This window comes from Ictidomys tridecemlineatus, chromosome 13 (assembly GCF_052094955.1).
Source record: "Ictidomys tridecemlineatus isolate mIctTri1 chromosome 13, mIctTri1.hap1, whole genome shotgun sequence".
Lineage (NCBI taxonomy): Eukaryota > Metazoa > Chordata > Mammalia > Rodentia > Sciuridae > Ictidomys > Ictidomys tridecemlineatus.
In genome coordinates, this window is record NC_135489.1 from 36,249,785 (window position 1) to 36,264,919 (window position 15,135).

Sequence of the window (15,135 nt, forward strand, 5' to 3'; positions counted from 1 at the left end):
TTCCTGAGCTCATGGAAACTCCCCTCTGTGTTCCCCATGACAGTGGCCCTCTCTAATATACAAAAGGGCACAGGCTGCAAACAATATCTTGCCCTATTTGCTCTTTATTTTTTTGTTGTTGTTGTTTATAAAATTTTAAAAAAAACATTTATTTGTTCTTTTTAGTTATACATGACAGTAGAATGTATTTTGACATATCATACATACATGGAATATAACTTCCCATTTTTGTGGTTATACATGATGTGGAGTTACACTGGTCGTGTATTCACATATATTATTTCTGATTCATTCTACTGTCTTTTGTATTCCCATCCCCCTCCCTTCTCTTCATTCCCCTTTGTCTAATCCAGTGAACTTCTATTCTTCTTTACCCACTGCTTATTGTGAATTAGTATCCACATGTCAGTGAGAACTTTTAGCCTTTGTGTTTTAGGGACTGGCTTATTTCACCTAACATGATAATCTCCCATTCTATTGATTTTCTGGCAAATGCCATAATTTCATTCTTCTTTATGGTTGAATAATACTCCATATATATTCAGCCATAAAGAATAATAATATGTGGCTGAATAATATATATATTATTATATATATTATATATGGCTGAATAATAATAATATATATATATATATCATATTTTCTTTATCCATCCATCGATTTGCTTTTTATTCTAAATGAAGGTACAATGAAACAGCACAAGGACTCACTGTTTCTGATCTTGGACTGATCCCATGATGGGGTGCATGGTGTAAGGTATCCCCTTACTTCACTCCATTCATATGATGAGTGTAAGGAAACAGGATTCAGTATTTTTTAGAATTCTCCTTGGCCCTAAACATCAATTAAGTGCATTGCGTCTGTCTTCCATGGTCTTTCTTCATTTCATTCTGTCCCTCTTTCCCTATCAAGAATATTTTAGTCCAAACAAAACTATGGAGCCAAGATCCCTATCTCATCTCCAAGCAGTTTTTGGTCTTATTTTAGGTTCAATGTAAGATACTGAACAATAAGGTGAGATGTGATTCAGCGTTCAGGAGATGGACAAGGAGGCAGGGAATCATTCAGAGTCAGAGGAAGTTTTGGTTTTACTCTAATTCCATATTTGAATTTGACAGTATAGAATTTCTTGAAGATGAGGTAGTATTTATAGTAGCCCAGAGGATCAACTCAATTTATGTTGGCTTGGTTAAAAGCCAAATTTGTAAATACTTTAATTTTTAGAGAACCAGAGTTAGTTTGGGATTTTACAACGATGAGATTCTGGGGAAAACAGACTTGTCTATTCCAATGTATTTATTGAAATGGACATGACACTCCATAGGTATTAAAATGTCAGTATTATATGCAACAATTCTTTGACATGTTTTCCTGGTAGATGGTGCTAAATGGTGTTATAAGACACATTATTTATTGGATGAGGTCAAAATAGCAGATTCACTATTTAATCTACTCTGGTTATATTAACTTAAGTTCTGAAAGTGATCTTAATGTTTTACATTACCTATCTAGGGTGTATCTTGTCATAAGTGAGCAACTTGAGGCTGATTTAACTAATTCTTTCTTGAGCCAAACACTTTATAATCAGGATGCTAATTTTATTCAAATTTCCTCTGTAATTATGAATTTAGGTACATCTGATTTTAAAACACTAAACAGAATGGAACACCTTCATTGTAGCTTTGCAAAAATTTGAAAATAAAATAAAAGTGACTCCTCATTTCTGGTTCTCTTTTGTCTGTTTTTTTTTTTTTTTTAAATGCTCCTATCTTGTTCTATTTGCAGAAATTGAGAAAACAAGTGGATCTGGAATGCTTTTTAACTAGCTCAGTAAATTTACTCAATTGAACCTGGTCATCACAAAGCTGAAATTGAGATTTCTTAGTAAATGGCTTCATGTTTAAGGTTCACTATCAAAATGTTGCACTTGGAACACAGAATGGCTATCTTTGGCACCAAATGATGGCTTTCAGAAGGAATGAAGTTCCTATTTCCTCCATAGCCAAATGGCAAGTTGCCTTAATCCAATAAATAGGTCACAATGGGAATGTTACACATATTGACTCTCAAGAAGACAAAACAGTTCCACAAAATGGAGGAAGTCATAAGGAATAGTACAAAGTGTTTTTCTCTCTCTCTCTCTCTCTCTCTCTCTCTCTCTTCTGGATAAGATCTTTGCAGAGACATTTTTATAAAATTGGCATCCTTTTTTTTAAACTCAGAGTTCAGGTCAAGGCAGAATAAGTTTAAACTAGCCTCATGTTGCTTACTTGTTTTGTGTCTCATGACCATTTATAATTATGATTCTAAATCTTTATAAGTACACAGGAGACTATTGAACTACTTACCAAGTATCACTTTTGGCAGCAAAAAAATCGAACAGAACAGAGACTGTTAATCATGGCAACATTTACGAGCAATACAATAGATAAGAACAAATGCCAAAAACCAAAATGCCACCACCTGCTCGTTTCTATTTAGGGACTAATTCATGGTTGGCAACACCTCTTTACTGCATGTGTATAAAATCCCTTGGCTATAGTAAGGGCATGGCATTTTTTGTGTTACGTGATTCATTTCCATATGCAAATGTGTGTGAGATAGCAGGATCACAACCTGTTTAAAAGTTCTATTGATTTGGTCTCATTTTACTCTATCTTAGGCTTCTTTTTTCCAATTTTTTACACTTAAAAGTTCAAACCAGAGTCTTAAATAATGAAAATATTTTCTAATTTATTTATGTACGTATTGATCAAGCATAAGCCACGTATTTTTGTCTAATTTATATCTAGAACTTTTTACTTCTTAAGACTGGATATACATATTAGAAAACTAGTGCCATTTTTTTTAACACAATCACAGTTAAGAAGAAGGCATTTAAGAAGACTGTATAATGCTCAGCATTAAATTCCATATTCGTGAGCTTCAGAACATTAAATATATTTCATTGTTGCCAAGGGACATACATTTGTCCTTTGCACAAATATCTGCATCATGTGATTTTTTTTTCTAAGTAGTGTCTTTGAAGAATTTGCACTAATTTACACAATGAATACACTTTTTTATAATAACAAAGAAAAAAATGTTCTTAGTTATGCTGTAATGCTCAGTGTCCCAATCCCAGGTCACCCAGTGCATGACAGAGTATGCTCATCAATATTGTCAGTGCCCACTGCTTCCTTCTTACCTTTTGTCTCTAAGCTTCTGTATGTGTGTAAGTGATACAGGCTGGAACACTCTTGTGAACTTACATGAAAATGTGTCCAAGGCATGATAAAGATGTGGTCTGTGCCACAACTGACAAACTGATTAATAAACTATTTGGAAAAGGTCAGGGATCACACTGTCAGGGTGCTCTTTGCTAGAGACACAAACAATTAAAGTTCACTATACATATCCTTGTACCTGGGTAATATTCCCTCAGCTTAAGACCTTTATGCTTTAAGCCATATTGGGGAGCAATAAGAGAATTAAGTGGGGGTGTGTTCATTAGTGTTCATTCACTTATTTTCACTCTCTAGACATGGTACAATGGCTTATGCTAAAAGTACATGCAATGGAGAGTCAAATATTTTTGTCAAATATATCAAAATTACATCTATAATAAGTTGAAAGGATTGTGAATGTTCATTAACTTCTCAATATATGCTCATTATGGAAAATTAAGGTAATATTCTTTGTAAAAGATGAAAAATATGCCATTTATTTTGTCATTTAAATGACCTGTATGTACTTGTGTTGACTTATAATAGCTAAATGAGCAGCATAGTTTAAAATTAGAAGTCTTAGAATATCCTCACCCTTGAAAAGCTATGCATATCTATTCATTAAATAACATTTGACTAATGAAACAAATATGGGGGAGATTTCTATAGCTAAAAAATAAAAAAAAATTCTAATATAAACTGGACTTTCTGCATCCAGAATTTCTTATATATTATTTTAACAATTAAATGCCTCATATAATATGCATTTTAAAAATAAGATGAATTTGGAAAAGTATTTTATTAATGAGTGTAGATCAGTATTTTGATTAAAAAACTTTTGGGAATCTGGTTAAATATATGGAAGTTTTATCAGAAAAAGGCACACTTTGTGTAGAATTTTAAGGGAATTTTGAAATTTCTCCCTGGAACTCCAACCAAGAACCCATTGTAGGGGTTGGGAGTATAACTCAATGGCAGATCATGTGCTTAGCATATTTGAGGTCCTGGATTCAATCCCCAGCACCAAGAATAAGTAAACACATAAAATAAAGTACTTATTATGTATATATTTCCTTTAGTGAATGCAGCAAATAACACATCAGATTATATTGTCCCTATAATTTAAAATCAAAAATTTTTTACTCAGTCAGTTAACACACAGAGACACACACACTCACACATACATGCACACCAACCCTAAGCACTGTGTGTGAGGTGGGTAAATGCACTCTGAAAGTGACTTTCATTTCATGGTGGCTTGCTTTCTAATTCTCTCTAGAACTGAGCGGCAGCATCCTCATTCTGTTCTCCTGCAAAGTTCTTAGCTCCAAGTGACTCACACTCATACTCTATGGCCTTTGTGCCCATGAAGGCTGGTCTGTCCTCCTGGGCTGGTAGAAAGTGGCTCTGGGCAGAACTCACAGCATAGACTTGCTTTCTGTGTTATGTTCCTTCATTAGCAACTTGGTGATGTCTCTTGTTGACTATAGGAAGAAAAGTTGAGACCTTAATAGGAATAGCTCCTATGAAGCAGATTTCTCCAAGAGGGAAATTCCCCAGATTTATTTACTCCTAGAATATTTTTAGGAGAATAATTTCCATAAATAAGTTGGCCAACGTTTTCCATTTTGGTTTATATTAGTTTTCTGGATGCATGGTTCAGACCAGTGTGTTGCCAGAGAAACAGGAGACTCTGTTCTGTGTGTATTGCTGGGGTCAGTGATCCCTCAAAGCACACTCAGGAGCAAACAGCACAAAGCCCTGCAGTATTTATACAAAGCTCATAAATGCAATATAGCACAAAGAAGTCGATGTATTTGCTTGGGCCCACCAGAGGAAAGAGTTACTGCTTTCATAAAGGTCTTATCCCCACTAGTGCCTCTTACAGCTCATGTTTGGCCTGCCCAGAGCATGAACTTTGCATCAACCTATACTGTTAGGTCCAGGATCCTGCCTGCTGATGTCAACATGTAAATTCAGACCTTGTGATGTGGCAGTTCCCACTGAACAAAAGGTAACCCATAAGGAGGAGGAACCATCTATCCAGAGACGCCTGTGACTACACAATTCTTAACTGTACAGAGAATCAGACAAGGAAAATTTTTCTTTTGAGCCCAAGTTCACAGCAAGGAAGAAGCACTTTCTTTTCCCTGAGCCCCTTCCTGTGGTGGCTGTCCAAACCTCAGAGAGGCCCCAGGGCCTGAGGCTTTGGGAGGTGGCTGGAATGGTGGCTGCACATCCAGTGGCCAACCTTCCTACCCACAAACTCCAAATACTTTGGAGAATTTATCTATTTGGGTGCGGGTAGAGTGCTCTTATGAGGACTCCCACCAGTTCCCCCATTCAACCTTCTCATGCATAGATCATGAATTTTCTAAAGTTATGTAGCTTGGAATTTTAAAAAAAACCCACAATTTTTAGATTTGCTGGCTAATTTTAAGGTGACTGGCTGTGCAGAGAAATGAAACAAAGGGATTTTAGATTTGGGACTCAAAGTGCATTTGCTATTAAAGTATGATATGCTTAAATTTTTTAAAACCATGGTAATTCCCTTGAGCATTAACTTCCAATTGTGAAAAACCTACTAACATTTATATTTTAAAATTAAGCTTTTGAATGTTTTTCACCGCAAGGAGAATTATGTTAGTGTTGCCTACTTTACAGTCAGGCAGAAGAACTGAATAGGTCAACAAGGAAAACCTATTACTTTGTTTCTTTTTTCTTTTTTTTTTAAGAATAAAATTTAAAACTTGGATTCTGACAACTGATATGAAATTGCTTCTGTATGGCTTCAGACAGGTGTCAGTGAAGAAAGATGATTTTCTCCTTAATCTGGAGTGGGGGTGGGGGGAGAAGACACTCACACAATGTGAGCCAAGTTGAGCGGCTTCTCAGGCTGATCCGGAAACATGGGGTGCAAAGGTTCACGGCTGGAAGCGCAGCTCAGGGACTTGCTTAATGCATTGGTTAGCTTCTTTGCAGGTGATTTCTGGAAAGGAGAAGAAAGGGAGAAGTGATAACAACTAACCATGATTGGAACATTTTATCAGGTGATTTGCTTTTTGTAATAGCCCTTCATTTGTTAGTCATTCATTCATTCGTGTTCAAGAAATACTTTTTGAGTGCTCAAAGTCAGGAAGCTCAGACTAGCTTGCTGCAACCAGCCACCAGGTACCTAACTCCTGCTGCTTAGTGCCAGCAAGTGTTGTGATAAATGGAAGCACTTACTGAGTATGGGCCACCTCTATTAGATGGAATTGATGAGTCAGCGGGAGTCTTTCCGACAAAAACTCAGGGGACTGGGAAGATGATTCTAGATGGAGGAATAAGCAACTAGAAAGGCAAGAAGAGGAGGAACAGAGTCCATGGTGGAGAGGAAAGCAGGAGGTAGAACGTGTCTTTGTCTCTTGGGCAAAGGGAGGTGATGAAGACTTTATAGGGGTTACAGGATGATACTTCACTTTCAAAGGATTGTTTCTACTGAAGAACAGAAGGATTGGAATGAAGGAGCTGAGCCAGGTGTTGCGGAAATCTAGGTGCCAGATGTTCCCAGAGTGGCCCAACACATCCAGTAAAAGTGGAACTTCAATTTGTGTCTCTCAAGTTTAAAATTCATGTTCTTTCCAGAGCACTGTGTGGCCTTTTTGATTTGAAGGAATGGAATCTTTTTCTTAATGTGACACCATCCAAATTATAAACATATAGTGTAGCTTTGTAAGATAGAATATTGTATCCATATAATAAATCCCTAACCAAATTTTCCCTTTTTGTGAGGAGCCATTTATAATTTTGACACTTCCTTTTACATGTGGAGTTCATAATTATTAATATAATAAAGTGTCTTTTGCCCTTATTGTTTAAAGCATTGTTGAGAAGTCCTGCTCTATTGGGAGATATGATTCTTGGGACTCTTAAGTTGCTAGCAGGAACAGAGCTTCACCCATAAGTCCTGGGCACTTTGTTCTCTTGTACATTTGGATCCAACTTTGTACATGGCATCCTGTTATACAATTTTAGAGTCCACCATACTTAGGAAAGAGGCCCCCTATGTAGCTTCAGCATTTACATAAAAACAACTAAAAAATGATTAGTCTTCAAACATAACCCTGTAGCATAGAAACTGTAGAAGTTTGGAAACTGGTAATATGTTGATCATAACAAAATAGAAAGTGTTTGCTTCTATCTTCTGTGCTGAATTGTAGTTTATGATCCATGTTCACATATCTATCCTCGGTATGTGATCTGAGTCATATAGAGGGATGGCCTATGACCTGGCAGGAAGCTCTCATGTACTTTGCCTTAGTGAAGAACTTGAAGTCAGAATATGACAGAGGATGAAACTAAGAAGTTACACTGAATATCAGTTCTCTATAGTAATTTCTAGAAGGAACATTCTCATTTAAGATGTATGTTCAGAAGATTTTTTTAAAAAAAAGAATAGTAAGTTACCCTTTAAGTAAAGACTATATAGATGGAATTGAAATGCACTTACACATAGAAAATTCATACAGCTATGCATTTTCTTGTGACAGAGCTACTTTAAGAGAGGCTGGCAGGGCTGGTGGTATATGTTACAAGAGCAACACTGCTAGAACTTTGAGCTGAACTGAGATAGAGGTAATAAAAGTGCAAACCATGAGCAGACACACTGAGTGAGCCAAATTCCTCCCATAGACCCAGCTGTGCTCTTGAGAATACATCATCACATGGACACTCACATGTGACCTTTCCCAAGCTGGTCACTAACACTATTCATAAAAAGTTGACTTGCTAATATAACCACAGTTTCTCCTCTACACTCTCTGGGAAAAGGAAAAACACAAAATGAAATAACATTAAGCCCAAACACTCATACTTTTTTCACTTAGTATTCTGTTCATGCACTCAAAAGAACTCAGGGATCTAAGGAAAGTGGAACTAACACTATTTTCCAGCATTTTCTGCAACAACAAAACAAAATAAAATTTGGAAAAACCCTTAACTTACTGTGAAAATAAGACTGTTTTCCAGAAGATGCTTGCTGTTCAGTTGTTATTTAAATCAGTACCGAATTGTCTATATTCCAAGAAGCAACATGATTTGAATCTCTCTCTATTTAAGTCTTAGGATGCTACACTGGGTTCAGACAGAATGAGTAAGAAATCCCAGTAAGCAAGAGAGAGGGGAAGCGGCGGGAATGTTAGGACGGGAGTGAAAGTTCAGCCTGCCCCTTAACTCTGTCAGCATCCTTGATGCTCACTTTCATTCCACGCAACACTTGCACACACCCCACGGTTCAGGGACCTTGCCTTACCCATGACGTGTACTCTTTCATTTGGTGCTGGTTGCTATGGGAACCACCAGCATGCCCCCTCCAGAAGCAGTCCTGACAGAGTTGGTAATTGTGACACTGTTGGCATCGGTAGCGAAATCCCATCATACTCTCACTGTGGCAGTAGGAACATTCAACCGGATGGAAGACTGGGAGGTGGGGTGGGGGTGGGGGTAAATGAAGAAAAACACAAGAAAACAACAGTATGAATGAGAATAAGGAGCACAGTCTAAATGGAATTGCATCTGCTGTGTGTTGTGATTCTAGAGGATAATCTGTTTGGCTCAGGAAAACATTTGAGTTTATTCTTGGAATCTTACTACCCTTTCCATGCATGCATGTGTGTGTGTGTGGGGGGGGATTAAAATGGGATAGAGAATAGGTATCCTTTTAGCAACACAAATCTCTGTAACGCCATTTGCTCTTTCTGCTTCCATCTCTTACACTATAAGAATATAAATTACTCAAACTGGCTAGCTTTTCCCCCAAATTGCTCTCTGTCTCCTGGAGACGGGCACAGCTCACTAAAGATTCAGAAGCAGAATGGATGGACACAGTTGACTGTCCAGGGGATAGAGAGCAAATATCAAAGAAATGGAAGAAAAAGAAAAGGAAATGGGGAAGGTGTAGGAAAAAGGGATGAGAGATTTGAGTTACTTCTTAAAAAGTGGAATGGCTAGTGGGCTTATTTAAGAGTGACACTGGCTTCATCTAGCATAGTTCTTCTTCTCTGAGGCAGGTGGAGAGGACCTCCCAAAGATGTGTAAATTATCTGAATGTAGTTCAAGAGACACTTCTCTTTCTTTGGCAAGAAATTAGAATTGTTAAATAGGAAGGTAAAATATTTTAGATTTGAAACTAACAAAAGATCAAATCCATTTAATTGCCTACACACTCTGAGCTAAAGATGCTAAAACAACAGTACAACTGTTCTTGTGTTTGGTAAAGTATTCTCTGGCTAACCAGCCAGGAAAAACAATGCACATAAGAGCAAATGAAGATAAAAACAGCGTGAATACAAAGATCTAACCAGTTCTGGGTGCACCGTCTTCTAAACAACGTCGTAAGTCCCTTTCCTGACTCTGGGAAAGAAAGACAAGGAGGGGGACTTCCATCTCAGACAATTGTACTAAGACAAGTGCCTAAAAAACTGATCTCCTGCAACAGGAAATAGTGAGAGGGCAGAAATGAAATCATAGCTTTAGGACTGGAAAATGATTAATCCTGCAATTGCAAACAGTGACTAAGCTCATCTTGCATCATAATATGAGCCTCAATTCCTCTTTACTTCTGCATATAAATAAAAGCATGTTAAAAATCTGATTGTTAGTAATCACAAAGAGACTAGTAAATTCATCCTTCCAATTTTGCCCATGGGCAACAGGATAAATTCATAATTTTTAACTAAGAGAGCTAATGAAATCAGATGCCCCAAATTCTGATTGAGAATTTAAAAATGAAACCATCTTTAGCCCTAATATTTACTAACGGAATAAATAGAGACTGAGATTCTAGTAAGAGACATGAGATAAATTATCTTCTATTCAAGTCTGGAGAAATTTCAAAGTTCAATTAAACAATAAATAAGAACACCTAAAGATTAGAAGGAAGTACTAAACTCTTCAGTGTTTAAACTTCTTTAACTCTGGTCCTATATTATATTTCATATTTTAATTTGTATATACTAAAAGGAAATACTTTTATTCTAGAAATACTTCCTTTTTGTTCTTAAGAATGCTATAGAAATTTCATTACTCTCATCGTTAATGTAAGTATAATTTTTGAAAGATTACAATTTGGAGCATATGATTAAAGATTAGCAAGGTGCTACCACTTAATTTTTTTTTTTTTTTTTTTGCCATCTCTACCATCTATTCCTGGCTGACTGTCTTGGGAGAAATAGTCAGTGCCACTTATGCAAAATTGGAAATTCACATCTCAAAAACATACTAGAAAATGTCACATTCCTTATTGAAGCTCTTCTATTGAACACAACAGAGAGGTGCATGATGAGATTTAATGAGCTTTTAGAACTGACAGTTCTCATTTTGCAGTGGTCCTACAAGGCTTTATTGATCAAGGAGATGAATTAGTTCCTGGGCTTAATAACTGCACACTTGATGATCTAATTTCAATAATTTTAAAAACTGCCTTGGCTCAGCAGTAACTGCTCACCATTTTCTACATTTGCCAGTCGATGCAGGAGAGGCAACCAGACCAGACACTGAGGGGGAGGATCTGACATGAGCGTGTCCAAGAAACCATTTAACGTGACTTTTTTCTGCATTAAAAAAAAAAAAAATCACAAAAATTTAGAACAGAGAATAATTTTAACTTACCTGCTATGTAAATATCATTGGAGATAAAGACATAATCCATCATTGAGGCTCTGATTTATGAAGAAATAGAACTTGCCAAATGTGTTATTGAACTAGTTCAGAAATAAAGACATCGATTGCTTCATGCACCTGAACATACACGAAACTGGATTAACTCCACCACTGGATGATGCTGGTGATAAAAGACTTTTATCACCAACATCATCAAGAGGAAAAAACTCAATTTCATATATGACAAGGAAAGACAAAGAATTGAAATTCTCCACAGAATTATATTCAATAGTGCATCATAGCACACTCTGTGACTCCCACATCAGTCTTCTAAATTTGCAAACGGCTTCCCTCCCAGCTCCCTCAACTTGCTTAAGTACTCAATATTTAGTGGTTATGGTGAATGGCTCTGTTATGTAAGATCAGGAGGGGATTCTGTGAGGAGTAATGTTCTAAATTTTAAAAACTTCTCATTTCTTCTCTGTCTATAGCTTTCCTTCCAATTCAGTCTCCTCTGTCTCCTCATCCAGGTCTTTTCTGCTGCAGAAAAGGAATGTATCATATCTTTACACTTCTTTCAAACTTTCATATTTTAAAGTAATAACTCAGTCCCCAAAGAGATATAATGTCATTTTAAGGCATACAGCTTATACTAGTCCTTGTAGTCCACTAAACAAATGTTTTGGGACCCATTAATTTTTTTTATTATCAGTGGAAATTTATAATTTAGTTTTTCCTCATAATATTAAATAGCATAAGCTTTCAATAGGGTTGATATCAGTATTACTATTAAAATATATATTGTGTAAAGTATTTTTTTAAAAGCTACTAGAATTTATATGTCTAAAAGGAATATTCTCTTTCAAAACTATCACTGGGCGTGGACTTTAAAAAAATTTTTTTTCACAATATCTTTATTCTATTTATTTATTTTTATGTGGTGCTGAGGATTGAACCCAGGGCCTCACATGTGCTAGGCAAGTGCTCTACCACTGAGCCCCAGCCCCAGCCCAGCATGGACTTTTTTAATGAAGCATTTCCAACATTTTGGGACTTTCATCCTTTAAACTGTTATAAAAATATTAAGACAAAAATAAGCTGATCTTTTTATTTTTAATTTGGGTTACCTCATTTTGTACTTCAAAGGATCTTATTAATTTTAATCATTCACCAAATTGGCTAAAAATTACTCCTAGAAGTTTCCGAAACTGTTATTATTTTGACATGTATCAATTTTCATCACTAAGAATACATAAATGATGTCAAAATGGGACAACCTATAGGATATTTAAAAAGTAATTTTTAGCATAGGGATATCATATAATTCTCTTTGAGTATACAGTTCCTTTTAATAATTAATAATAATAATAATAATAATAATAAATCCAGGCCCAGAAAGACAAACACTGAATGTTTTCACTCATGTGGAAGCTAAAAGGTTGATCTTAGAGAAGAGTGTGATTGTGACCACTGGAGGCTGGGAAGGATAGGAAGAAGGGAGGCTAGAGGGAGGCTGGATTATGGGTACCAAAATACAGTTGGAGGGGAGGAAAAGAACTCCAAAGGGAAATTATTGAAAGAAGGACATTCAGTCTTTGGGGGCAGAGGGAAGCAGAAATGAATTCATAGGAGCACATAAGCCTGCCTGGGTATGGGGCACAGGGGTATGGGGAGGGCCAAAAAGGACTTCCAAGTGGGGTGACACAGGAGCAGAGTTAGCATTTAGTGCGGTGAACCATGTCTTCTTTCCTACCACTATGGATGCCTTTATGGGTCCACCGAAATTCATGATTCTTAGGGATGACGATGCAGCTTTGACCTCTCAGGTCACCAGGTACACAGAATGATGATATTTGCTAGCTGGACATTCAGTGAAGTTATCCAGAGGCTGCTATGCACTGATTTTATGTATATTTTGGAGCATGGAAACATCACATATAATTCTTTTTAGCATGTAATAAATTTGGAGGGAATAACTAATTAGTCTGGATTTTTAAAAGATTATAAGCAAACCTTCAATTTATGGATTTATACACCCACCGTCACTGTACTGCGTGTAGTCTTTCCCTATGATCAGAGACATGTAAGTATGGAAGGATCTCAAACCTCAGCAGCTTCCTTTGTGCCATGTTCGGTTAAAGCACATCATTCGGAACCCTAAGTGTGTCATATTATGGAAGACTTAGGCAGCTGTCCGTTACACTTTGGGCTGCTCTGGTCACATTGTAAGATGTGGGGCAACTCCTTTCTACTCTCCTTTGCTGAACATTAGGAAAGTCTGATGCTGGGTCAGATGTGTCTCATGTGGGGCTGAAAGACAGTTTAGCCATTTCAAAAGTGTAGTGATAATAACAATGATACTGAGAGTCTAGGGTTGTTGTAAGGATTAAATTAGATAAGGAAAGCAGAGAACTTATCATGGCACCTGTCTCACAATCAGTGAACACCAGCTTTTGTTATAGTCCAGGTGTGGTAAGTTTGTTACTGGCTCAGAGGTCATTTGTCAGATGCTGGAGGAAACACCCCCCTCCCCCCCCCCCCCCCCCCCGGTTTTGTCATGAGGAAAGATTGTCTATGTACCTGCGACTGGGAACCACACACAGAAGGAGAATAACAGCTATTTGAGAGACATTTCCTTAAAAATGTTACCTGTTGGGAGAAACAGGATCTAGCTGATTGTTCTGTGTAACCAAATGAAGGACCTTCAAAAACTGCTGTGGGTAGTTTGAGAACTTCCCGGAGGAATTGGTCGTACCGTCCATAAACCATCACTCCACTGGAGTCAGAAATCATTGAGAAAATATCTGATGGAAGAGAAAAGGATGGAGATATTTATTCATCACATGAATATTCTCTACTGTTCTGGTCAACATATCTGCTACAAATAACTAAACTGTGGCAGAACATACATTATCTTTATGAAAGAACAGTACAAAGCTGATTTTAGCAATTTTTTTCATCTATGTTATCACCAAAACTTTTGAGTTTTGGTCTAAGATATCTGAAAAATGAAAGATGCAATAGGGATAAAGATATAATGAAGACACTTGATTAATTTCCCACAAAAGCAGACAATGTCCTATAAATCATAGGGTTCTGGGTGGAAGGTGTTTTGATTTACACAGAAGGGTCTTTTGGCTCATGTAGTGAGCAGAAAGCCTTGCAGATGATCAATGAGGTAAAAGTCAGGGTCTTGGATTATTCTCCAAAGTGCCTCTGGCTTCACTGAAATTCTGATCTTCAGCTTCTACCACTGGGTACACTTAATGAATATTAATGGCATAATTTCCCAAGGTGCTTTAGAATTCCTCTTTAGAAAACAATAGGGCAGACGGATTTGCTATTAGTTTATCATCATGTTAACATAATTGTCACAAGTCTAGCACAGCTGCTGGGATAAATTGCTCTAAGTCCAGTGTGTTAACTTCTGTTCATTTTGGGTTTAATTTTTCCAGGTCCAAATGTAATCTGAGGACATTGCTTTTATACTGCAATCAGGTATTAAGCATATTATGGAGTTTTATTGAATTATGTTTTAAGCATGTGAATTGACTCTCATTTTCTTTAAACATTCCAGCTATAAATTATTTCTACTATATTTCAAATAGTCTATTAATTATGAGACTATAGAAATTTTATCTGGGGTTAATGTCCCAAATGAGAAAGTCAACAACACAATAGTGAGAAAACAAATAGCCTGATTAGAAAATAGGCAAAAAAACCCCCCAAAAAACAACCAAGTAGATATTTCCCAAAAGAAGACATACCACATAACATGTACAACAGTTATATAAAAAGTGTTCAATATCACTAATTATCATGGAAATGCAAAACAAAATCACAATTACACCTCACTCTAGTAAGAATGGCTATTACCAAAAATCCCCCAAAGCCAGGCATGCCTGTAATCTCAGTAATTTGGGAGGCTGAGACAGGAGAATTACAATTTAGTGAGGCCCTAAGCAACTTAGCAAGGCCCTGTCACAACATTAAAAAAAAAATTAAAAGGGCTGGAGATGTGGCTCAGTGGTTAAGTGCTCTTGGGTTCAATCCCCAGTACCAAAATAACAAACAAACAAACAACAACAACAAAAACCCAGGCATTGAAGAGAATTTGAAGACAATGGAACCCTTATACTCTGTGGGTTGGAATAGAAATTAGTATGGCTATTATGGAAAGCAATATAGAGGCAATGTGAAAAGTTAAAAGTAGAACTACCATGTGATCCAGTAATCCCACTACTGCATATATATCTGAGGAAATGAAGTCATACTGACGTGATATCTA

At 36.7% G+C, this 15,135-nt stretch overlaps 1 protein-coding gene across 20 annotated transcripts in view; it reads right to left on the reverse strand.

Moving 5' to 3' along the window:
- The window catches only part of Dtna (dystrobrevin alpha), a 348,780-nt gene that overhangs the window by 64,927 nt on the left and 268,718 nt on the right, over positions 1 to 15,135 (reverse strand). For all 20 annotated transcript variants that reach the window (XM_078030189.1, XM_078030188.1, XM_078030194.1 and 17 more), the window contains 4 exons: positions 13,497 to 13,651; positions 10,693 to 10,798; positions 8,500 to 8,666; positions 6,071 to 6,195 (listed from right to left, as the gene is read on the reverse strand). In XM_078030189.1, coding sequence (XP_077886315.1) covers positions 6,071 to 6,195; positions 8,500 to 8,666; positions 10,693 to 10,798; positions 13,497 to 13,651 — 553 coding nt within the window. The remainder of the gene's footprint in view (positions 1 to 6,070; positions 6,196 to 8,499; positions 8,667 to 10,692; positions 10,799 to 13,496; positions 13,652 to 15,135) is intronic.